This window comes from Stigmatopora argus, chromosome 12 (genome assembly GCF_051989625.1).
Source record: "Stigmatopora argus isolate UIUO_Sarg chromosome 12, RoL_Sarg_1.0, whole genome shotgun sequence".
NCBI lineage: Eukaryota > Metazoa > Chordata > Actinopteri > Syngnathiformes > Syngnathidae > Stigmatopora > Stigmatopora argus.
In genome coordinates this window covers 5,681,767-5,706,485 of record NC_135398.1, presented here as the reverse complement: position 1 = coordinate 5,706,485, position 24,719 = coordinate 5,681,767, and the positions used below count along the sequence as shown (strand labels likewise).

Below are 24,719 nucleotides of genomic sequence, written 5' to 3'. Positions count from 1 at the left end.
TAAGGACTGATTCCCAACCACACCTTGTCTTAAGATAAGGAAACAGTTTTTTTTAAAGATGTGATTGTACTTCAACTAGTCTTATTATTTCTGATATATTAGGTTGACATACCTGACAATTCGCTCAGCAGAGGATTCAAGTTGAATGAAATAATTTACAATGATAATTGATTGACTGCATGTTGTCAGACAGGGTGAACTTCTAATAAACTGATTTATGGCAGCTGAAATTTCAAAATCAATCATCACTATCTCATTTCACTGTTGGATGCCCTTTGTTCATTAACATCATATCGATGAAATGGGAAATGTTGCTTAGGATTACTACATTGTGACTAACTTCAACATGTACCTTAAAATTATATTCTTAGAATGCAAAGCTTTAGGGATGACATCTAATATTAAAAAACAATGAAAAATTCTCCAGCTATCCAATATTGCCCACATATTAAATAAAGCGAAATTACAACCAGACAATCTGTTCATTAAATGCCTAACAGAATGTCACTCATTTTAATGGAATAAGTGAGAGTCTGTTAAAACACTTTTATTTGGAGATGATCTTTTGTATGATTATGCGGATTTAAAATTAGGTTTTAATTTAAGCTTCTAAAGTGAATTTGCCTCTTTGGTGTTGGATTTAATTAGTGTGCGGAGGAAGGAAGGATCAGATCACGGCTTGATTAGCTGTAAGTATTGTATTTGGACATTAAACTTAATTAAGGTTGATCCCCTGGTCTTATGTATGTACAGCACAACCTGAAAAAAACAGACCTGTTATTGGAAAATGAGCAACAAAACACTGTCTTTAAAGACAGTCCTTTTTAATTGCTCACACATTCAAATAAATAAACAAATAAAAACTTTTTTTAAAAGCATGTGGCTAGAGAGGGAAAAATACCTATGAAGTCTGTCTATGTCAATGCTGATTTGTTAAGAAAAAGCTGCAGCCCTGAGCCCGTGTGGGAACTCTGTAAACAAATTCAGCACAAAGCAGAAAGTCCTCAAAAGGGGGATTACTTAGTCACCCTTTTTCTTTGTCCTTTTTTGTCTAATCCCACCAAACGTATGCACACACACATGCAAATCCAGAGCAATTCAAGAAGCGACACCAGGCAGACCGTCACATCACACTTGCATGAGCAGCATCAATAAATCAGAGCTCAATTATTTGTCACGGAGATCTGTCGAACACATTGAACTCTGAGAGCAAGAACTCGTAGACAGATATTTCTTTTTGGTACAGAAAGTACATTAGCGATCAGAGAAAACGTGCAATTAAATGAGTACAAAAGCAAGATCAAGATTGTAGGTGTTGTTTAATTGGCCGATTACACGATGCAAAGATTCTAAGGTTGTGTTTGATATGGCCTCGCCAGATAGGAAGAGCAAAAAATGGATTAAGAAAGGGGAAATATCCTATACACAACACGCAACAATTTAATTTCTCTTTGGTATTAACTTCCTCTGTATTATCATTTGCATTTTGGTCTAAAATGTAGATATGTCATTAGACACCCAATCTTTCTGACTTTGTCAACAAGCTCTCATTGCATTTACCTCAGTGAATGTAACAGAAAGGGTATTGGCCCGACTATAATTGCAATTCAATTCTAATTAAATCCTCAATCCGGGAGTTAAACGACACAACCTTGAGGTGCTCACATTCATCTCTGTGCTGCTTATTCCAAGAGCAATGGGGTAGGGGGTTCATTTGACCTTGAAATATGACCTCCTATCATTAAACTAAAATGGTCTGGAGGTTCTGCATGTAAAATAGAAAGATACTAAGACGGAAAAGAAAATAAGGGTTAGTATGCAGTGATGTTTAATCTTCCCCGGTTGTGTTGGCTACACTACATTTAAAAGAATAAACCATAAATACAAAGAATGACGATACTATGCCAGAGTCCTGCATCTATAGAAACTGAGATAATAACATTCAGACACAGAACAGATCCTGCAACATTTGACAGATGTGTAAAGTATCTCTCGTTCTTCAACTGCATATGTTCTTTGGCTGAGAGCAAATGAAAGGCTTTCATTCTTTCGTTTGTAATTTACTGCCATTTCATTTTTTAATTGAATGTGCATGGAGAAAAAAATGTATAAAAGCCATTTCAGTGTGAGCAGAACTCATAGTAGTTTAAAGTTTTACCAACTAAACATTGTCTTTCTTATTACGGTGAATTTTGCATCACCTGAATTACAGGTTTGGCACAGTTAATAAAAATTGCCAACAGTACTGGATTACTAGATTAGTACTTTAGTAGACTGCATAAGGCAATGTGTAGTGTAGCTCACAAAAGTTATGGTGGGTGAGCAACAGCAGCAACATAGGGTCATTTTGAAGATCCTGAGTTGTAATACCGCTACCATAAATGCTTACTTACTAATCAGAATTATGCAAGATGCATAACTAACTTTCATTGCTGGCTTAAGCAATCTAAAAATGACCATTTCTGGATACATAAAATGGTTTCATTCTTGAAAGATGACTTTGAAAGCATAAAAAGTGTTTCTCATTCTTATTGATTTTCTTTGAAAGACTTCACATTCTTATTGATTTTCAATTTTCACAGGCACAAAAGACTACCTAGAAGCATTTTGATGATGCCTTTTGCCACGTCCTTAATTATGCAGTAAAGCGGGAGCACAAAGGAGCCAACTTGATTGATGAAGGTCAGGTTTAGGGTGAGAGGGTGATGCAAAAATCCTCGATGCAGCGGGCTTTTTTGTTTTGGCGATGAGGGCGACATCAGCAAATTAAGCAGAGTTGCGGCCATCTGCCCAGTGTGAGGGGTCTTTTGTGTCTCACAGTGTCCCCTGTGCCTCGCATTGGCCTTCACACCCAAGTAAGGGAGGAGCGGAAAAGAGGGGCAGCCGTTGTATAAGAAAGACGAGAGGTGAACCCAGAGAGACAGATTGGAGAGGCAGGGTCAAAACGAAGTCGTTATGAAAAGGTTTGTGTCACAACGCACACAAAAAAGATCAAACAAAATAGCTAAAAAGTCTCCCAGCAACAACATTCTTTTTTTCTGGAAGAGCACGAGGGTTAAGAGAGTAACGGCACTAGAAACCTCCATGGAAATATTACTAGTTGGCTTCTGTCCACTCCGTGACAGTAATGAGGAACACTGCATGCAGTTGGTGTTTCTATTATGATGACAGCCAATATCTTGAAAATAAAAACTCTTATCAATAGCAGCTAGCTTTCATTAGGGTGGGAGCAACACATCTGTGTTTGGGGCCATTACATACACTCTAGGCTCACAATTCAAAGAGATCTTTGTTTGAGTCACACTCTTTCACCAGTGCTCCCTGCCATCCCCCTATTCAAACTATTGACAGCCATGGAAACAAGAAATCTCCCCATCTCTGCTCTTTTGTAGACAAAAAGGCGGCAAATTAACGGGGACAACACTCAGCAAGGCGCAGGGTCACTAAAGGGTTTTGATGAGAATACAAATACTGTAAGCCATGTGCTGTCGTCTCTCGAGGTGCTAGAGCTCAAATTCATTGAGAACATATGGAAGGATGGAACACAAAAAATTCCTTTTTCTCCAAATTGTTTGACTTTCTTCCGCATTCCAAATATGCTGCTTATAGAATACATTAAAAATGCTCAATTTGCCATAAGTACAAGTGAATAATTGGTCTATGGAGCAGCACCACTCAGGTGTTAGAGACTATGGCTTTGATGATGAACCATTTAAAAGTATCATTAAATATGTTGTTGATCCTATATGGTCAGTAGGTGAATAAGGAGATAATGTTTAGCGATACCCCAAACAAACGGTTAGCTGACGTGGACAACATCGGCCCAGTTCAGATGAAAGACAAACACCTTCCTCTTGCGTACGCCTAACATAGCCATCACTGTTGTATTCAGAGTTATTAATCTAATTTTTAAAAGTAAAATGCTACCTAAATGTAATCAGTGACAAAGAAAAGAGAAAGGTAGAAAGAGTAAAGACGAAGCTTTACCATGTATTAAACTAGTAGTTAATTTGTATTTAACAAAGAACCTGGTTCTTCCAGACCCTAACGTAACCGGCCTCCCCCAAGATGACCTGGTAGGTGTGTTACTGGAAACAGGATGCTTCTGTGTAAAGTCAACTCAGCGAAGCTGACAAGGCCAATTGAGATGAAATTGGCACTAATAGTTAAGTGGGACTTTGCAGGCCCCCTTCGCCAGGCTCCTTACGATCAGGAAAGACATATTAAGAAGTAATCACAGCCTCGCTCGAGTGGACACAGACAGAGCCAGACTTGAACTCAGATACATGCATAGAAGCTGTTTCAGGTATGATTTTAAATGATTATCTGATTTTGCTTAAATAGACTCTTTGTAATGTAGATTGTGCACAGGCTGGTTCTGTGCATGACAAAGAAGCCCCTGGGACTATGTAGAACATTGCAGATCTAAACTGTTAGGCAGCCGTTAATAACGTGAGAAATGATCTGGAAAACTACATTTAACATTGAAGATGAACCCAAGAAGTCAGTCACTAATCCCTCCTCACCCCCTTTCTTCTTTTTTAGCAGTTGCCAATGATATGTTTATGCACATCAGTGCGCATGTGTGCTCTTGCCCCATAATGGCAGCCATTAGATAAGAGTAAGGCAGTCATGATGAATCGGCACTTAGCCTAGAGAAGCCCACATGCTCAATGGGCTGTGAATCTCCTGCTGCCACTGTCAGCCGCCAGAATGTTAAATAAAGTTATTTGAATATTTGTAATATTAATGTGCCAGCACGTCAAAAGCCTGCTGGAGCCTAACAGGAAAAGGAAATATGAATGTGTATTCCCATCGCTGCACCAACTTGTAAAACTGATCTAGTATAAATATCTATATAAATCGGATGAAGTAAATGAATATATAATCAAGGATCTGGAATTGGAAGATTGATGGATTGCTAGAGGGGTAGAAGTCAATGGTCAAAAAATGTTATTGGCAAAAATATGTCATCATGTGACATTATCCGAGAGCAACGCATGGTGATAGAAAACTACTGTACTGTTTGTCTTAATAAAATAAAAATGTTTCTTGATTAAAATATTCAATAAACACCAAGTGTTTGCCAGAATATTACTGTGCGGCGAAATAAATATTATAATAACAATTAATCAATGCTGATATGAGATTTGATTACTTCAAGATTGTTGACTCACTCACTCACCAGGGAATTCTTGAAAAAATGACTTGACAGACAGTTCGCTAAAATTAATTCTCATTGCTTAATCATGGCCAAGAGACAAACTCCCTAATCCTGACAAAAATGTCATTCATAAAATTAAGATTGGAACAGATGGAAAAAAAATCTTATAGTGGAATAATAAATTATTTTCTTGATTAAAAGACATGGTGCTTTGCTGGAAGACACTTTCATATTGTTTGTTTGTTTTAGTGAAATGCCAGATGTGTATCAATCAATCCTATCTGCTCCACACACAAGTACCAGAAGCAAGCCGACCCATAATGAACCTCATTACAAGATGCCTTGATCTATGAATACAACCATGCATGCTTGGCAACTATTTTTCTTTGTGTTCTGTATTGTATAAGTACATAGATAATTGCAAAATATAGCTGTGGGGCCCATTCATGCATAAACAAAGTGAATAAGCGCATAGCAGCTTGAAACAAACAAGAAATTAAATGTAGATTAGCTATATCCATGTGTACAATATACCATCCTTCCCTTGGAATGTGGCACTCCATTGCATCAAAATGAAGATTTTTTAAAAAAAAGAATTTAAAAAAACATCTCGCCATCTGTAATGCAGACAGCACAGATGGACTGCGTTCACTGCAGATTAAGAATCAATGCTAATGTGACTTTCGAGTACGCCCGAGGTGAACATGATCAGGGAAGAAATGTGGCATATCATGCACGAACAAATATGTGAAACACAATCCATTCGGCTCTTTTTCCACTCTATGATGTGTAAAAATAAAAATACAAATAAAATGAGATTACCGAAGCCTGGTTAAAATAGAACAAATATATGTCTCTCGACAATGATGTGAGTTGTTCTGATACATTCCAGAAACATGGATCCTAAACCTGTTAGCTAAATACGTGTTCTTAGTTAAAATGCTCAGTACCATTTTCTTTTTTGAATGACAATTTTTGTTCCGATTATTGCCAATGTAGTAAAAACTAGAAATAACCTCAAGAATCTAACCAAGCTTACATCACATTGTTACACACTGTAGGTACATTTTAATTGTGAATATAACTCACCTCGACACACGTTGCCGTTGTCTGGTTCAAAGCCCGACTTGCAAGTGCAGCTGCCGATTGGAACCATCCACTCCCCGTCTCCATTACAGTAAAGCTTTATGGGAACATCCACTTCCTCCGAATTTGAAATGCAAACCCCCCTGGCAATAACCAAGGAGGTGCTTTCAGCGCCAGTCATCGTCTCTGGAAAGACTGCAAAGTTTTGGACTACGCTCGGGCACTTCTTATAAAATACCCTGACAGACAGCAAAGACATGCAGGCGCCGTAATCCTGAAAGGCCAAATAAAAGCCGTTTTTCGAAAGCGGCCCAAAGCTGCGGACTTCCGTGTTGACCTTCATGAGGCGTCCTCCAAAGTCCACCTGTGAGAAGCTCTCATCTGCAGCTATGGTGTCCACCTTGAGGTAGGGTGCCTCCATCCAGAAAGCAGTTCCCTTGGTGGCAATGACAGCATCGGACTCATAGTAGTAGAGGTTGAACGTCTCTTTGCACGAGCCAGGTACGTTAGGGATTGAGCTACAGTCGCGTACAGTGAAGCGAATCTCCACATAGATGCGCTGTGATGCTCTCCGGTTGATGAAGGTGGTGAGAAGCCAGTTGTTTTGGCTTGACTCAAAGACATTACACACCTGGTACGTTCGAATGGTATTCAGGTTCTCATCGTAGCCACTCACTTCCTCCCACTAAGGAAATAAGAACAAAAAGTAGATACCACAAATTTGGTTATTGTCGTAGGGCTACGTCATCCATTTCCAGTGATGTAACAGAGATGACACTTGTTTTTATTTGTTTAGTAGCAATTTTTTGGGGAAACTCATGCGGTAAAACTAAAATATTAATCTATTAACAAACCTAACCTCTCTGGGTGTCCTACTTCAACAATGACAGCAAGTGCTAGACACAGGAGTTGCATTATACAAGGTGCTCCGTAACAAATTCAAAATTAGGTGCTACTGAATTACAATTAGACACAGACATGGCAGCATGGAATATATTTGCATGAGGACAGAAGTGAAGCACAATGTAGGTCTTTTCTTTGCAGGTGTGACCCAGAAAGCATGGTGGGTGAGCAAAGCAGCTCCCTTGGGGGTACCCACCGAGTTCATCAAAACATGATGAAAATGTGCCATTAACATTTGGAATCTTTGCAAATCAAGGAGAGAAATCACAACAATAAAAGGGCTGCTTTGTTTTTAAAAATGGCTGGCAGTGTGATTTTTTTAAGACAATCGAAAAAAAGTTAATATCTATAACATTGTTTTAAGGGTTTAAAAGGTGACAGAAGGCTGATTTATAATTAATATTATTTATTTGTAGAAATACATTAAGCCATACATGAGGATTTTGCATTGAGGGCGGGGGGAAAATGTTAATCTGGCTGGCTAGTATCGATAATCTAAACAGCCATAGGCAAGGAGGACTTAATGGGGTCTGCAGCGGACCGAGTTGGACTCAAGTCGTTTAATGCATTTTTGAGTGTATTGTATATTGCCTGGCTCTTCCTTTCTCTAAGGTTTGAAGCTCCAACTGTTAAGCCTGCCAATATGGCCATCTTGAAACTTTGACGAAAGGAGAGACAAAGGTAGTTTGCCAATCAACACAAACAATGTTATTAGATGTGAATGGATTATGAAAGAAAATTAAACAAACTGAAAATGACTGTAAGTCAATTGAAAACTGGTTCACAAAATGAGGTTGTCCACCAGGTCAACCAGAAACTTCAGAATTTATAACTCTAAGTGAAAAGGTACTGAATAGTTACACTCAATTCCTCCTATTAAAATCGAGCCATTTTTAAAATGTGTGTCAAAATCAGGCATGAACTGATTTCTCTCTCAATATGCATTTTTTAAACAACAAACCATCAATGTCTAACAAAAAACAGGGTAGATTAAAATTAGGGCCACATCAAATGTATATACATATATATTTTTTCTTTCTTCTTTTTGCAATTGAGTATTTTACCTATTAAGCCATCAATCAAATGACAAGTGTGAAATGATCCCGAATATTAAGGGATTTATTGTCTACCAGGTACCAAGACCTACAACATACTATGAATCCAGGCCAAAAAGAATATAAAGTTACAGTAGTAATGAAAAAGAGTGACACCTAAGGTGTTATAAAGGATTTTACAGAAATTTGAGGCACAATTAAGAATTCATCCACCCCCTTTTGCTTCTTCCTCTGAACTCATGCTGCTCTTAAGTCTCCCCCCCTCCTGTTCTCGCTATGTAATGACCATTCATCAGTGTTACAGGAACCTGTCCCTTTCAGCACTGCCTGTTCATTAATAAAGCCGGCCCCCGGGCTTCTCTGCACCCTTCTGCTCCAGTCGAGGAGGGGGTCGTCACTGCTTCTCGTCTAGCCAAATGACCACAATCTTTCACAACCGAGAGGAACCTGAGGCATCTGCGATAATGCCCATCTCAATTCTGTCCAGGAACTTATTGGCCCATGAAATAATGAACGATATAGATATGTGGTGCCCCCATTGTGTCAACAGACTTGAATAATAGATGAGTTATCATTCTCAAAGCAGGTTCAAACTTTGCAAAGGACTTTTCTCCTTGCTATCATAGGTTTGTATTCATCAACTGTTTATCTGGGAATCTTTGTGCCAGAAAAAGCATTTTTTTGTGTGGATAGCTTCAAAATCATGATTTGCGTGCTGATGAAATGATTGTGAAATATTCCATTGGTGCTTCTCTAGGAATAAAAATAATCTAGAATTGGCAGAATTTGTGAAGAATATTTAGGGGAATTCCTCAATCCATTAAAAAAGATTTTAAAAGCATATCAAGTATATGTTTAATCAATTACCTGTACTACATCACACACTAAATACACTGAACTATAAACTGAGCATCAGCAGACAATTACCTGCCGATGTTATCGTGCAACAAAATCCTCATTTGGACAAAAAAAGTAGGACACATTCAGGTGGAATTGCCACTGACATATTTGCAAAGGCTAAGGTCTCATGAGGGCAACGAATCATATGCGAACACCTGAAGATAAGGATTGTACATGCTGCTGAAATATTTTTGTATTTGGGGAGTTCATCGCTGACAGTAATCATAAACGCGGTAAATCTTTTTCCCTCGAGCATTCTCAGAAAGTGCCAGAATAACGCGGTTATTTGCATTTTTTTTGTTTAGGTCATCTCCTGGAAGTCAGTAAAGCACATTAAGCAATCTCTGCCTGCTTTTGATTACAAAGTGTTGCCTCCTCACAAGCATTGAGACACATGCTCATTGTCCTTTTTTAAGTGCATATAGACACTTGCACAGTGCAGCTTGAAAATATGTGGCTCCTTGATTGCTATTATCATTTCTGATCAGCCATGTTATTAAACAAGGCCTGCTGTCAGTTTAGTTGCATGGGAATGATTACTTTGCAGGGGCATCGGAGGCCTAGTTCTGCATGGCTGAGTGTGATGGATGGAAAGGAAATGGTGGTGTCTGAAAAACTCCCAGTCCCTCCAGATACCAGCCACTCCATAATTATGGTCTCACAGTTTGATGAGGCTCAAATAGAAGTCTGGCTATCTGTCTGTCAGCATTAGGACAAACGTCACAGCAAATAAACAGTGTGTAGGTCCCATAACTATCTGTTTTACCACTTTCTAAAAGACAATTCTTCCATAGTAAACAAACTAATAAAGGCTCTAATAATGTGGTTGCTGAGTATGCAAGGATAGTGAAAGCAATTTTCCACATACACTATATAATTTTAATGAGTATATGAGTTACGCCAAAGATTTAATATAAACCTACTGCATTTTTGGAACTTTATTTTCCAAAGCCGCTAATTCTTTTATAAACTTCACTGATTAATCAAGTTTCACCTTTCCACGACCCTCAGCAAAGGGGAAATTAATGTGAAAATTTGAATAAGATGCCATGGGCTCTTGTCATGTTACATTCCATTTAGGGATTTGCCACAAAGATTGAGTTAGGAGGGGACAGAAGAATGCTATTTTATGTGGGCTTTTTAATACGAAATGTACCTATTATCCTGTGTCCAAGTGTGTGGTTTTTGTGAAGCGTGACCTTTGACAAGCCTGTCCTCCAGACAGATGCACAGGAGGAATCGGGTGGTATGTAAGTGCATGCATGCGTGCAAATAGGTGAATAGCTTTGACCCAGAAAAGCTGCAGTATGTAATAGAGGGGAAAAAAATATAAAAAATCAGTTATTAAGCCGGATGGGGGGATAAGAGAATTTATTGCGATAGCACTCCTTCTTATTCCAGGGAGTCATACAATATCATATTTTATTCATCCCTAGACTACATTCATCCGATAGAATTTGTACATGTTAATCACCGAGATGAAGGCCAAAGGAAGGACATCAATATTTGATCGGAAAGTAGTAAAACAATGTGGAGCACAGTGTTGAGTCATTATGGACACTATACTACAGATTCAATGTTATACATACACCAATGGTAGGCGTATGCTCAAAATGTTCCCAAAAATCTTTACACGTTTAGACAATAAACACAGCAGCCCACAGATGTGTTGAAATCCGAGCCTTTCATTTCCAAAGACTATATTACAAACTTTATCTTCATGCTAGGTGTGTATATGTCTGTGTCAGAGCTCGGAGTAATTTGAACTGCCTGACTACTCCCGCCCAATAACCGTGAAGGCGAAATGAAAATGGTCTCTCGCTGCTCCGACAATAACAAGGTTGTATTTCTAAGGAACACGCTCAGGTTGATTTTTCTTTTGATTTCAACACATCCCTGAACAGGTAAAAATGTAAGAAAGCATTTTCATCTTGTTGAAATGAACAGTGAAACATGGAATATATCAAAGAATTTGTTTTACTAGGTGAGTACTTGCATCTGTGAAGAAAATGTCTAACAACAGTAGCGAGAAAAAAATATCAAAATACTCGTCAGTCAGGCTATTAATGTGTTGTACTCATTAACCCCGGTAGTTTATTATCAAGTCTATCTCTCCTTTATAGTTATATTCAATAATGCTATTCTTTACATCTGTCTGTGCTTTTAACCACAGCCTGTCAGTGTATGAATAATTGAGGTGTATTGAGCATGAACAGCAGATGGTGAGCTGGCTGTTATGGAGCAATCAGTGAGCTGCAGGAAGTGCACACACCTGTCCAGTAAAAACCCGCAGGAGCTTGGCCAGGACGCTACAAAGACATGTGAGATTTATTCCCTCCCAACGCAGGTGCAAGCCTGATATACCAACCACGTGGGCACACATGCAAGAGAACATGAATATAATAGTAAACATGCCAACGTTAGATGTTTTTTTCCCACCTGTTCATATGCACCTGCTGCGGGCAATGCTTGAAAAAAAATCCCCGACTTATCTTGCCACCCCACACTGCTCCTTTCGTTTTTAGTTGCTGCCCCCAGCGTTTATCCCTCTAGACTCGCTGAACATTTTTTTATCGCACTCCTTTGCGGGCCCTAACGAGCACAACAACTGGTCCCCTTCACGCCACGCTTGACAGCAACCGCCACCTCTGTCGAAGCAGCCGCATCCAACCCTTTGACCCTGCAACCCCCCCCAAACTCCGCCCCAGTCTCAAAGCGCCGACTCTGAATTTGACCTGCAGGAGTCACATGAGTTAACCCCGTCTTATTTCCGCACATACACACACACAACTGACAGTCTGCTGGGCTGCCAACAAGCATTCACACAAAATTGATCTTTACCACGACCCTCCCTCTGGGTGCTTCTAATCCCCCCCTTCCCGTCTTGAGCCTGTAACCTACCCCCTTTTCTCCTCTGTCGCCCTCGTACCCCCTTTACTCTGCACCCCCCTAATCTCGTCTAACTTGTTGCCAATTTTATCTTTTCCCTCATTTCATTTGAAACATTTGAGAATAAGGCAGGGGGAAAATATCTAGAAAAACTGAAGCTTTTTTTTTACTGTTTTGTTTGTTTTGCTTCAAGGAAATCTACTTTCCAACTTAAATGTCTTTCCAATGATAATCTGTTTTTGTAGCAAGAAGGGTTTCAATATTATCACAAGTAAATGTGTATCGAGTAAAAAAATCTCTTTGTATATAAATTAAGATCTGAATATTTAGTTCTTATTCTATTAGTACAGTAGTATTTGTCCTTTTATCTCTACTTTAGTCACATTAAGGAGTTTTTTCTTCTGGCAAAAAAATTACATTTACATAATCTGAAAGATTGGATTCCAGGATTAATCATAGCAACAGATCCCTCCAGCATATTGAATCTTCCAGTTTTTTCTCTAGCAAATAACTGTTGGAAGGTTGATTTAAAGTAATTTATTGAATGCTATTAACAAATATATAATTATACTCAGTTTTTACAACCTCTAATTTGGATGGCAAGATGCGGCTGGATTAGACTGCCGAGCAACACAATAAGACTACATTGCAGGTATTCACCTGAAATGATGTCACAATGACTAGTTATACATTGTCTACCTTTACTGATTGACATTCAAGTTCTTTTTCAGTTCTCCATTGTCTGATCTAGAAAACAGTATTACCCCTTACCTCGAAGAAATGCCATTAATAATAAACTGCTACACTGACTCTGAAAGTGTATGAAAGGGGTTTTAAAGAGACTATACCAAGTGCCATTGGCTTTCTCCTCTGTTCTTGCAGATTGTTGGAACACTGAAGGCCATTTGGGGCTAAATATTTTATTCATATAGTTGTGTTGAGGAGTAGAGAAGAGTAGGAGGCATAAACAGAGGGGAAAGTACATACTGACTAAAAAGAAAGTGCGTATCATAAGATATAACAAAGCCAGGATGCTCATTATAATGGAACGAGAGGTTGTAGTGTTGTTGACTGGAAGCATCTGTTTGCCTCGTAAGCACTCTAGCAGATGCTACTATCCAAATGTGTAACTCTGTGCTGATGTGCACTTATATATTACAGACATCCATGTGTTTACATCACGGTAGCTGGAGTATAATGGCGGTTGTGCAATATAACATCTGGCAAATTCTGGCGTCTTTAATCTTTTTTTATAAATTATTTAAATAATATAATAAAAATCCCTTAGCATATACATTACGATCTCTGAAGTCGGACCAGACATCTTTTGGAAAATCTGATTTACTACTTTTGGTCAATTCCTGTATGTCATTTTACAAAAATGTTCCACTACACCACATGTAATATCGCTTCTGTTTCTTGAACAACTTAGAAAATAATCACACCAATTTACATGCTTTAATTGAATGCAGACCTTATAATAGTCTTTTTAGCATTTCGTTTTTTTCTTCTTATGTTCGCCTTGCTTTCACAGTTTCATTTCTATTCCATTCAATTCAGAGAGCTAATGTAGTGGAATCAGACAATAGTATAACAGCGCCATTGCTATCTTTCCATTGAGTCAGTCGTGTTCAGCTGGCCTGCAGGCGCACAAAGGCTCTCGTCTGTGTTGAGCATCATTTTTAAGCTCTCTGTCTGTTATAAGCCCTCAGACGAGTACAGACCTGCAGTAAGGGAAATAACTCAACCACTTACTGGGTAAACCTACCTTGCTATGTTGCTGCTTTACCCATTCTGGTAGGAAATGTTGCATAGACAGTGAGATCAAGTATCATTAAAAACAGTCTACATACACTCTCGCGTGCACACGCACAAAAGCACCCCCACAAAAGAGTATGTGTTGTATTTTGAGATTAGAAATTCTATACGGAAGGCGAGGTTTAAAAAAAACATGGTGACAATTTACTCATGATGTGAAGTCATACACTGTATGCTCATGTTACATAATGTTTGACAGCATGGTGTCACTCTCCATTGCTGTCAGACTTGAACCTTGAGTCACAAAACTTATTGTTTAGTTATCATCCCATCACAAGTTCAAGAACTTCTAAAACTTTTCCACTTCACACGCTATGGAAGGGATCAGTCCATTAAATATAGTGGATGTCTTGTGTGTGTGGATTACAGACTTAAGTGAACACAAACACATGCATTAAGATGCATAACATAAATGTATATGGTTTATAGGAAGTACTCTTCTGTTATGTGGTCAAAGCCATGCAGTGGGTGTTTGTCTACAACTCTCTATATTATACAGTGCTCTTATTTGATACACTTTATTAAGTTGTGTAGAGAGAGCTACAATGCTCATTTTATTCTGCTGTAAAATGCCTCAAGGTCAGAAATGCTACGCAATACTAATAATATTGCGTTATGAAGAGTGTCAAAGATTTATTGAATTAAAGTATGTGGTACCAGAGCTTAACATTTTCTGTATGAGCAAATGTTTAATCATGCACTCACACTTATTATGCCATAAGTATTTTAAAAATAGAAGAAACCTGACATTTTCTGAGCAACTGGCTACTTTCCATTTAATTCCCACAGATCTCATGTATGGAATTAGCCAGTTAAAATAGTTCCCTTATCGTCTAAAAAAAGCTGTTTTCTACCTTTTAGGCACTCCTCACTGACTTTCACCTTAATGCCTCCACTTCCATACCTAAATGAGCTATTACAGTATCATTACAGTGCCAATTTACTGGGACTTAGATTCTGTTCAGGGCTTGCACGGGACACATTATGTCATTAAGTCATTATGAGGTGGAATACAGCAAAAATAATACCCGTAATAGGAGCTATACTGGACACTGCTCTAGTCTGAAGCCTCACTCTTGCCAGCCTTCCCAGTCTACGTCCCTGTCTAACTGAGGATCAATATATGCATTGTGTTCATGTTTTCTAACACAGTATCATAATAAAAAAAAAAAATAGCAATGGGGTTGAGAATACCCAAAACTGACTCACCCCAGAGTTAGGATATGCTGTCCAGCCCAGTTCAGCAGTGGCCACTCGAGTGTCCATCACGGTTTCTGAAAGATAAATTGGTGGGAGTAGTTAGATTAAAACAATATTTTCTAAGTTTCAGTTTATAGAGATGAATGACATTCAAGGCCTAAAAATCATATTCTTTCATGAACACAGAACAGACCGATCCCTTACAGACCTTTAGTAAGTTTGAGGACAAAAATCAAGTCTTAGGATAGGGCTGTACACACCAGAGTAGGTACACAATAGTAGGTTTTTTGAGGACTATCATTGTTCCATCTTCACTGTGTCACAATTACAGGAAGATACCTCTCCCATTCCCCTAAAAGCCACAAAAAGGCTTTTCTGCTCACATTGTCTTTCAAAATGACAGAATAAAAGGGATTAATCTTTCATATTAAAGGAAGGATGTCTTTTCTGAGTCACAATACAACTTAAGAAAAGAAACCTTTACCAGTGGAAAATTGGACAAAAGTATCAAAAGCTTCCCTTTTCCTCTGTGACACACAGTAGATAAATTAGTCTTCACAGGAGACAGGAGACATTTACTGACTCGGTATTGATTTATGTCTGCTCTTTTATCAATATGAGCTCCAAAAAGGAGAGTCATTCAAAATCTTCACTGCATCGGATACTCAGACATTTATTATGATGGACATGTGGGCCAAAGTAATGTGATTTGTGCAGTTCTAATTGAGCTTTGTCTTTTAGGGCCTAAAGCATCTATTTATCTTAGGAATCCTTATAGTATTTCAGTCTTTTAACGTCCCTTTCCACAGCAAGGTATTTGAATGCTGATCATCTGCAGATTTCAGAGTGTTGCTGACTTGGACACGATCCATTTAGCACAGCAAACAGTTGGCTAGCACCACCCACACGTGTTGCTGATGAGGGAGATGAATTGCAAGCTGCAGACTCTCAGGCTCTCATTCAAGGAGACGTTCCAACCTTTAAGTGCCCACCTTTTTGTTACCTTCTAAGCTTCGGGAAGCGTGCCCCCGCAGATGTCGCTTTTTTAAGACATGCTGAACTTCAAGTGATTTGGAAAGTGTTCCAAATTGAGCTTTTGAAGCCTGTCATCATTACATCAAGTAATCTTGGTTTGGGGAAAAAAAACAAAAAGTAAAATTTATTGGAGAAACTATGCATAGATATGAAACCAATTAGCCTAGGTCATGTCATGACATTTCATGACATAAGATGAATACACTTAACTCAAACACATTGACCCATTTTTGGTCTACATTCTCAATGACAGCAATGCTGACATTCAGGAATTTCCTTAAAATGAGCATCGCCTTGTCTTGTGTCAACAGCCCCAGCCGTGCCTTTCCGCAGACTTGCTGTCAGCTGAGGAGGCAGAAGAGGACCATAAAACCAGCCAACATAGCTGGGGCTGCCAACACATTCTCTGGGGAAATCATAGGAGATTTAGTCAAATCACACGGGCTCTTTCTGTGCATTCTCCATTTCATTTTAGAAGTGGTTCGCAAAAGGATGCGATGATTTGGATGTGTAAAGGTGCGGACAAAGAGGTCAAATGCTCATGGAAAAGGTTGGACAGGTGGATGAACTGTGCCATGTGAAATAAGAAAATTGCGTCTGCTAAATGGTTATTAGTAACGGGGTAAGGCTCTTGCATCTATCAATGGCCCTTAAGTGTTTGGGCAATGTCAGCTATTAGCAAGAAGCTTATGAATATAGATTTTATTTACTCTTATAGACACCAAGTCATTAGGGGATTCATGCTCAGGTTACCATGACTTTAAATAAGTAATGTGTACGTTGAAATGGATCGTTGAAACGGCAAAAGACTAAATGACAGTTAAAACCTACATTTTGTGTTAAGTGTAATTTTTATATCATTCTTTTACTGAGCATTGACATAATCATTAATATCTGACTGGTGCCTGAAGTCAACTGGGATAGGCTCCAGCACCCCTGCTAACCTTGAGGATACATAGCACAGTAAATGAATGAAGGAAGGATTGGACCCTAAGATTTTCTATTATTTGGAAGGGACCATGCAATTTGTCATTTTGTCAAATGTTCATAATAAATATCAAGTAAAACATTCATCCCTAGTTGAGTAGTAGCCAGGACATTACCTTGCATTTTTAACATTATTCCCCAGATAAGTAAAACACAGCCCCATGCCTTCTCAAGCTCCAAGGCTAGCCCCAGAATATCTGCATTCTGCTGTGAGACATTAAATTCAAAACAGCCAGGTGAAAAAAGTTCATCTTGTGTGAAAGGCATTAAAAAAAGAAAGCTTAAGGCTGACTTCACAAGTAGAGTCTATAAATCTATTGAAAAATAACAGCTTGTAGGAGTCAGACTTTTGATGGATTCAAAGAGTTACTGAAGAAGGCTGCAGGACATACTGCAGAGATATTGAAGACAATCAGTTACTGGAAATCATGTGACGGATATACGATGTTTTTCTTGTCAAAAACAGCAAGTCATTCGTGATCAAGGCTCGACCTAGAACCCAACATATCAACCCAAGACAGCACTGATATTTTTCACCAGGGACTCAATAGATCAATACCTAAAAAGGTGGGCTGTTTCTATACATGTGTCGAGTGAGAGGGGGAGAAATGATGGAGCAAGCGACTGCATTAAACATTGATGAGGCCCCTGTGGTAGGAATCGATAAGGCAGCTCTCTCTCTTTGCACAATTACACGTCAGCAAGCAGTCACGTGATTCATCACACAATTACATATTGCAAACAACTCAAACCAAAGACATTTACAAAACCAGAGCAGCGATGGATTGTCCCACAGAGCCACAATCATTGGGCTTTAATCTAAGGTATTCATTTATGGTTTGCAAATGAGAATGGCTACAATTCGGTGTAATTCAAGCCTTTTTGGACTGGATGTATGATTGCATGGGTCTCGGTCGATAGAACATGTGCTGAAGCGCCTCTCTGAAGGCTCCTCAGTCAATAAGGTGGACAATTCTCCACAGATTTCCTTCTCATCCCAGAGCAGATCTTTTCCATTCATCTATCCTTCAACACGTACCCTAACAACCACAACTCCCTCCCACCACTTAAGCATGCTGCCACACTTTGAAATTCAATGAGACAATCATGTCCAGCTGCTGAACGCGAGGCTTGGAGGATCCTTACACCATGATTGGCACAACAAACTTAAATGAGATCTTTGTGCTTTGAGGGAAGGAAATTTTAGAACGAACACATCCTTTTTTTTTTAGATGTGGAAGCAAGATGGGAAGACAAATGCAGGGTAAGAGATTAAGAGAACAGTGAAAAATCCAAGAGGAGAATTTAGCTGGGCTGAAATGAGCACTTAATGATGACACCCCACTGTGGTTGATCGTGCTGAGCCTAGCATCTTAATACCAAACTGAAAACAAAGTGGCAAATGTGAAAGACTGAAAGCTGCTGCATCTCCCCAAACAAATCAGCCCACCACTCAAGGAGATTTATGATTTTTTTAAAGGAGATTTCCTGACAGTATTTACTAAATAATTTAAAAGGTGCCTTACATAGAAGAAAAATTTAACCGTTTCAAATTAGCTAATCTGTTGATTCTTAATAGCTTCTTGAGAGTGAACTAATTTACAAATCTATTCAGTCAGTAATAGTTGGTGATAATACCATCTACCATCAAAAGCAAAGTGATTCTCTTTATATTCAGTGTATGATCATAGTATCATAGTTGGGAGCTGATTTGTTGTTAAAAAAAACTACAAGGAGTGATGGGATGAATAGACATGGAGCAAGCAATTACCTGCCACACTGTGTCACCCATTTTGAAAGATTTAAAAGGGAAGATTCAAGACAGGCAAGAGAAATACGTCACAAAAAAATGTTACTTTCACATCTCTCTGAAGACGACGATGACAATGTGGCTGATTTGAAAATTGAGCAAAAACCAATCTGCCGTCCTCTGAGACAGAAAGTGATGGCACACATGTACTATAGCAGCTCTGGGCTCACTGGCTCCGGTAAAAGCGAAAATGATACTTTTTAGGAGGTGGAAAAACTGGAGACAAGAACAGAAAGGCAATAAATGATATAAAGATGAGAAAGGCAGAAGCAGGGAAGTGCCAAGAGACGGACAGACGTTCGGAAAAGTATCATACTGTGCATGCAAGAAAGGCAGGAACTGTTCAACTTAGTAAGTAAATCTATCATACCAAGATCAGATTCCTTCAGTGGAGCCCTTAAGAATTCCACCTTATAATGTTACTCTATTATTGTGAACAATTTGGTTTGGTGTCGATGAATGCAAAAGTAATTTAGAAGATGTCACAGATGTGTGCAAACAATGTCCTCAAAGCTAACAAATAGTTTCGTGCCCAAGCGAGACGTGGTACAATCAATATTGCGATATGCTCCATTGCCATGGAGCAATATTGATACAGAATTTCAAAAAGCAATATACATGGACTATATTCTTATGGATTTTTTTATACTTTTGCCACTCCTTTGTTTTGCTAAAATGTCAAGACTAAAAATGAAACATAATCAACAAATAAATTATATATCATATCATCTTTAGCTGATAGGAGTGATAAAAACCTTTGAAATTCCGTTTTACTTTACCCGAGACAAAAAAAAGGTTTAAGAGTAAACAGGGAATTGCTTGCCGTTTTCAAAAGGCACAGTTCATAACGATGTGTTTAATGTTCTTACTTGTAAGAGTAACAACAGCTGTGGACTCAGATGACAATTGTTTTGCTGCATGGCTGGCATAGCGACCAAGCTCAGCTTTTTAATTTAGTTGCGGTCAGTCACTCATAGACTTCTGACAGCAAAACAGGACACGACCACAACAGCATCATGTCATTTTTTTTTTAAAACTATGCAGCTTGGTCAGGGGCGTGCAGTACAGCACATCATTTGCATTCATTAACATTACATTAGTAGAAGGAGTGATCTTTAGAAAGCAGGCTGCTGGATACTGTCATCTTTAATTCATCATATTCCCAACACTCACCCCTCTGGCGCCCCCTTTACCTTCACACTGTCAACCTTCTCTGACGCTTTTTTTACTCATCCGAGATCCTCTTACTCTCTCTTTAACTAATCCCAGTGTCTCTTTTATTCTTTTGTTCAAAGCCCGTTTCCTCGATTTCATTCATCGGACACTCAGTTTTATCACATTTCACCTGAATTGCTTTTTCTTTTTTTGCCTTCACGCTTCGATTATTTATTTATTTTCTATCAATACCTCTTCCTTTTGTCACTAGGAATCTGAAGCCTTTTCACATGGCATCAATTGAATAAAAAAAAGATATATATGATTATGATATGATCATGACATTTTGTTCAGCTATCAAATGTGTTAGAAATGCAGCACGGCTGTAGTTTTTGCCACATTGCAAAATTACCACTGAAAAGAATCCAGTGTTAATTGGGGGGGGGGGGGGGGGGGGGGGGCGGGGGGATGTCATAACATTTCAATTTCTGTCAAATATAAAACCAAATAGATGAACTGAATTGGTATAGAAATAATTTAACCTTTTTCTGTGCAGGCACAGAAGTTTTATTGACAAGCCAACACACCAAAGATTGCTGATGAATCCAATATTAAACCTCACAATAATGAGTGTCCCCACAGGAATACATCAGAAAAAAGTCACTCACTTGCTCCAAAAATCATAAATTGCCATTACTGCTTGACTCGCCTGTCTGCTTTGAAGAAACCTGGCATTTTGCTTCTCTAAAACGACGCAATTACAACTCCTAATGGGGAGCTCACCTCACAAAATGATTGTTAGTGAGACGGAGACTCCTCCCCCATCATGGCTCACAGGCCGGGGGACATCACTTTGGCTGCGTTCCTAGTCATCCAAACACACCCACCCAGTCACATTAGTCGCGTTGCCACTGCTGTGCTTGCCAGTTTGCCAACTCCCCCCCCCAAAAAAAACCTGAACAGTAATGTGATCTCTTTAATACAACACAAAACAAAATTTCCCTCAATGCCTACAAGTCTGTGAATTGATCTAAAACACAAGGAACCGATTAATATTACTTTACAGTAGAATGCCTATGCGAAGAATGTTCCCACCCAACTGGGGAAATGGAACAAGATGTCCCAATGACCACAATGGAAATGGTGTTGTGGTTTAACCATTTCCACAAGCGAAACATTCAGAATGGATAAGTCAACTCTTGAAATATTCACATTTTCTAAACTCCTACCATCTTAAAGTTGGCCTATCAGCTCATCTAATGGCCTAAAGACAAGAGGGACTAACATTGATGAGCCTTGTTTCAGCGGCATTAGGGATTCTGTGAATTTGCCATTTAGCAGTATAAACTATAGTTAATAGGCTGTCTAGGGTGAATTAAATAGTCATTGGCTTGGAAGAATGGCAAAAAATACTGCTGATTGCTCAGAATGCTGTCACTCAATGATCTAGCCTGCAGTCTTCCACTTTAATTAGGACAGTATGGTTAGTCGTTAACACATTTTTCAGTGCACTCTATACTAACTGTTCGATTTAAAAGACTGGAACACAAAGTATATTGGTTCACGTTCCCCTTGCTTGGTTACATTTGAATACTTCTTACTTTTGTTGGCACTTAATTTACGAAAATTACATCAAGGCCTCTGTGGTCGCCAATGGAGATTCACAATGCAATGAAACAGGTTTCATTAGCATTTTATCCATTTTTTGTTGACAGAACACAGAGAAAAAAATCCATCAACCTTACAATATTAAAAATGTCATATCACAGATTGATGGCATTGCCATTGTGCAGCAACGACATGCAAGTTATCACTAGAGAGACACTATGATTGAAGCAACACCTCTGTTAAATCAAATTGTCGATCCTCTCAACACAGTTTTCATTTGTCTCCAGCTTCAATGTACAATGACACATTCTGTTCTTCAGAGGCATTTGAAATATTCATGAATAAAAAAAAAAATGAGCGCCATGCAAGCAGAAAAATATGAGGTACGTAAAAGGCATGAAAGCAAGTCCTGCAATGCAAACGTTCACAGGAGCGTATAAATACTCAATACGGTATATGCATGCTAACAGCATTCTCTTTACTCTATGGAGGCCAGCTGCTCTAATGTGCAACTCCATCTGGACAGCACTGACACTGAAATTTAGCTGGTTACTGTCCAAGCAATGCAACAATATCAATGAATAGGAACATGATCTGCACTTTAAAACTCAACACCTTTTAGCTAGAATTCAAATGTGGTTGTATTTAAGCTGAACTCGTAACTATACAGTTTCCTTGGACTTACCGGAGCTAAGTTTCAACAAATGTCAAATTACCATCCTCAACCATGACGACAGGGAAAAATGAAAAAAGAAACTGGCAGCACATTGACCATGGTTTAACAGTCATATAGAGGTGTGAGAGAATCAGTAAGGATTCTCTGTAGTGAGAGGCCACAGCCATTTGGAGACTCTTATGAGTGTTATTCAATTTAGCTGTGATGTCCCTTGACCATTGTAGTGAAATCCATCCAGGTAATTGAGGCCTAGGTTTGGGTCTCCCCAGGCACATGCTTTGGGAGAGAACTCGGCAAGGCTAGACTGAAAGGCACAGGATAATCTCCCTCTCGTAAACCGAGACTGAGATGTTCATCTGGGATCTTGTTAGTGTGGCTTCACAGGATTTGCAAAAGGGAAAATAAAAAGGAAATATATCCCAGGAGGAGGGCCGAGACATTGTCAAGACGACTGCATGCATCTCTTATCATAGTCACCCTTTTCTATATCCATCAATCAAAACACACAACCACTGGCTACTAGAAAATACTCTATAAAAAATGAAACACTAACCTTACTGTCTAGTATTTGGTGAAATCCTAGGAAACATCTTTATTTTTGGAGATAGGCTTTGTTTCCCCTTCAGGGCTTTGCTCAAGTATGTATCATACAGTAAGAGGAAAAAGGTTGAATTGAGTCTTCTGACATTTTGACGTGGGGTTATTGCCTGATAGGAATCAATGGTGGGATAAAAACAAGGGAATGAGGAGGAGGAAAGAAACAACGTCTATCTTTGGAGACATAGGGTGAAGAAAGCATTTTATGACTGGATTCATTATGCTGCCTTTGAAAAAAAAGTTAATGCCCTTTTCATGTGTTTTCTGGGAATTGCATACAAAGGCTGATTCTTTCAGCTCCACTGAGAGTTTTGCATTTGATGTTCTGCCATTTGATGTTCTTGTCTAATTTCAAACACTGACCTGCCCACAATCTACTTTTATTTTTGCATTTAATAATTCCTGAAATGGCTACTGTCGCTCATTTTTCCGCAGGCAATTTTGAATGCAAAGCCATCCCTCAGCGCAACTCTTCTGGGAGGGTAAATGTCATTACACACGCTTGCACACTCGCACACACAAACAGTCCGTTTTGCCACAGGGATAGTGTGGGTAGTTTTGATCTTGTGTCACACTCCCACGCAAACACACACACACACACACAAGCAGATGCACTTTACAGTTGACATTATAGGATTTGGCATTCAGGTTGCCTGGTGGTTAGAGCTTTTGGCCCAAAATGTCACAATGCTCCACTGACACTACTTGGAGGCCAGAAACAACCATCAGCTACTGCAGCTGTCAAAAGAAGCTTTGGCTGTTTTAAGGTAACAGCCAAGGCCTGTGCTATTATGGGTGCATTAATGGGTGAGGTTCAGAAAAGTGACAAGGTCATGCTCCATGTTCAAAATAGTACGGCATAACGAAATAAGTTGAAAATGTCCATGCAGGGCTTTTACTCGCCAGCCAATGCACTTGAGGTGGTTTGTTGATGTGATGCGAGACGCCCTTTCAGGAGACAAAGTGCCGTGCTCGACAATGCCGCAGCTTAAGAGCTGAGACGCCTCGTTAAGCATGTAGCGCCGCCGACTTGCTTTTAATACGCTATTGCACACCAGCTCGACACACTTCTGCAAATGTAAACACAAGACAGTGCGTGCGTGCATCTGAAAAACTAAATTATTTCTCCTTTTGCTTTCGGGGCATTAGAAAGGAAGTAGTTGTCTGTCCAGGGGCTTGGGGGCATTTACCGGTTGGTGTGAATAGTTAGAGAAAAGTGGCATGCAGACATTTGTACAGAACACCACTTCTTGGTGCAGATGAAAAATGAAATGGCAGCTGGAAACAAATTCACATTTTTATGCTGTGAAGGTAAAGGTATAAGCTTGCATGGGTAGTGTCTAAAAGCCAAAAGCTTAAAGCAAACATTGCAATATAAACAAAGACAACCAATATATTTGTGCCAATATATTTTTTTTCTTAGATGTGGCCGTTTAAGCTTGCCACAATTAACGTCATCTGTCGACGAAACTCTGGCTTAGGGAAAGTTTCTTCTTATTAGTTAAAATTTATGTTTTGAGTTGTAAGTTATGTTTCCCTACTGACACTTTCCACAATGTAGCTCTTACGAATGTTGAGTTATGCTGTGGTGTCGTCTTAAGGCAAGGTTCTAGGGGCCAGTTTCATTAGTTTTTTATGGCTTTGCAAAAACATCTAATTTGCGACTCGACTCGAGTTCAAGTCCCTATGAATCGAGTCTAATTGTCTTGAGCTTGGCATGCAATATAACACGTGTGTTTTAAACAAACATGTCTCTCCTGTTTTATAAAATGTTAATTATCTTTTCGTGTGCTGTATTAACATAGATGGCGTTTAAAATGACTCCCCTATGCATCT

General features: G+C 39.0%; 1 protein-coding gene across 2 annotated transcripts in view; it reads right to left on the bottom strand.

Annotated features, from left to right (window-relative positions):
• LOC144085301 (ephrin type-B receptor 1-B) overlaps positions 1 to 24,719 on the bottom strand; it is a 118,530-nt gene that overhangs the window by 75,721 nt on the left and 18,090 nt on the right. For both annotated transcript variants that reach the window (XM_077614418.1, XM_077614419.1), the window contains exons 2-3: positions 15,025 to 15,089; positions 6,254 to 6,935 (exon numbers count right to left, since the gene is read on the bottom strand). In XM_077614418.1, the coding sequence (XP_077470544.1) occupies positions 6,254 to 6,935; positions 15,025 to 15,089 (747 nt within the window). The remainder of the gene's footprint in view (positions 1 to 6,253; positions 6,936 to 15,024; positions 15,090 to 24,719) is intronic.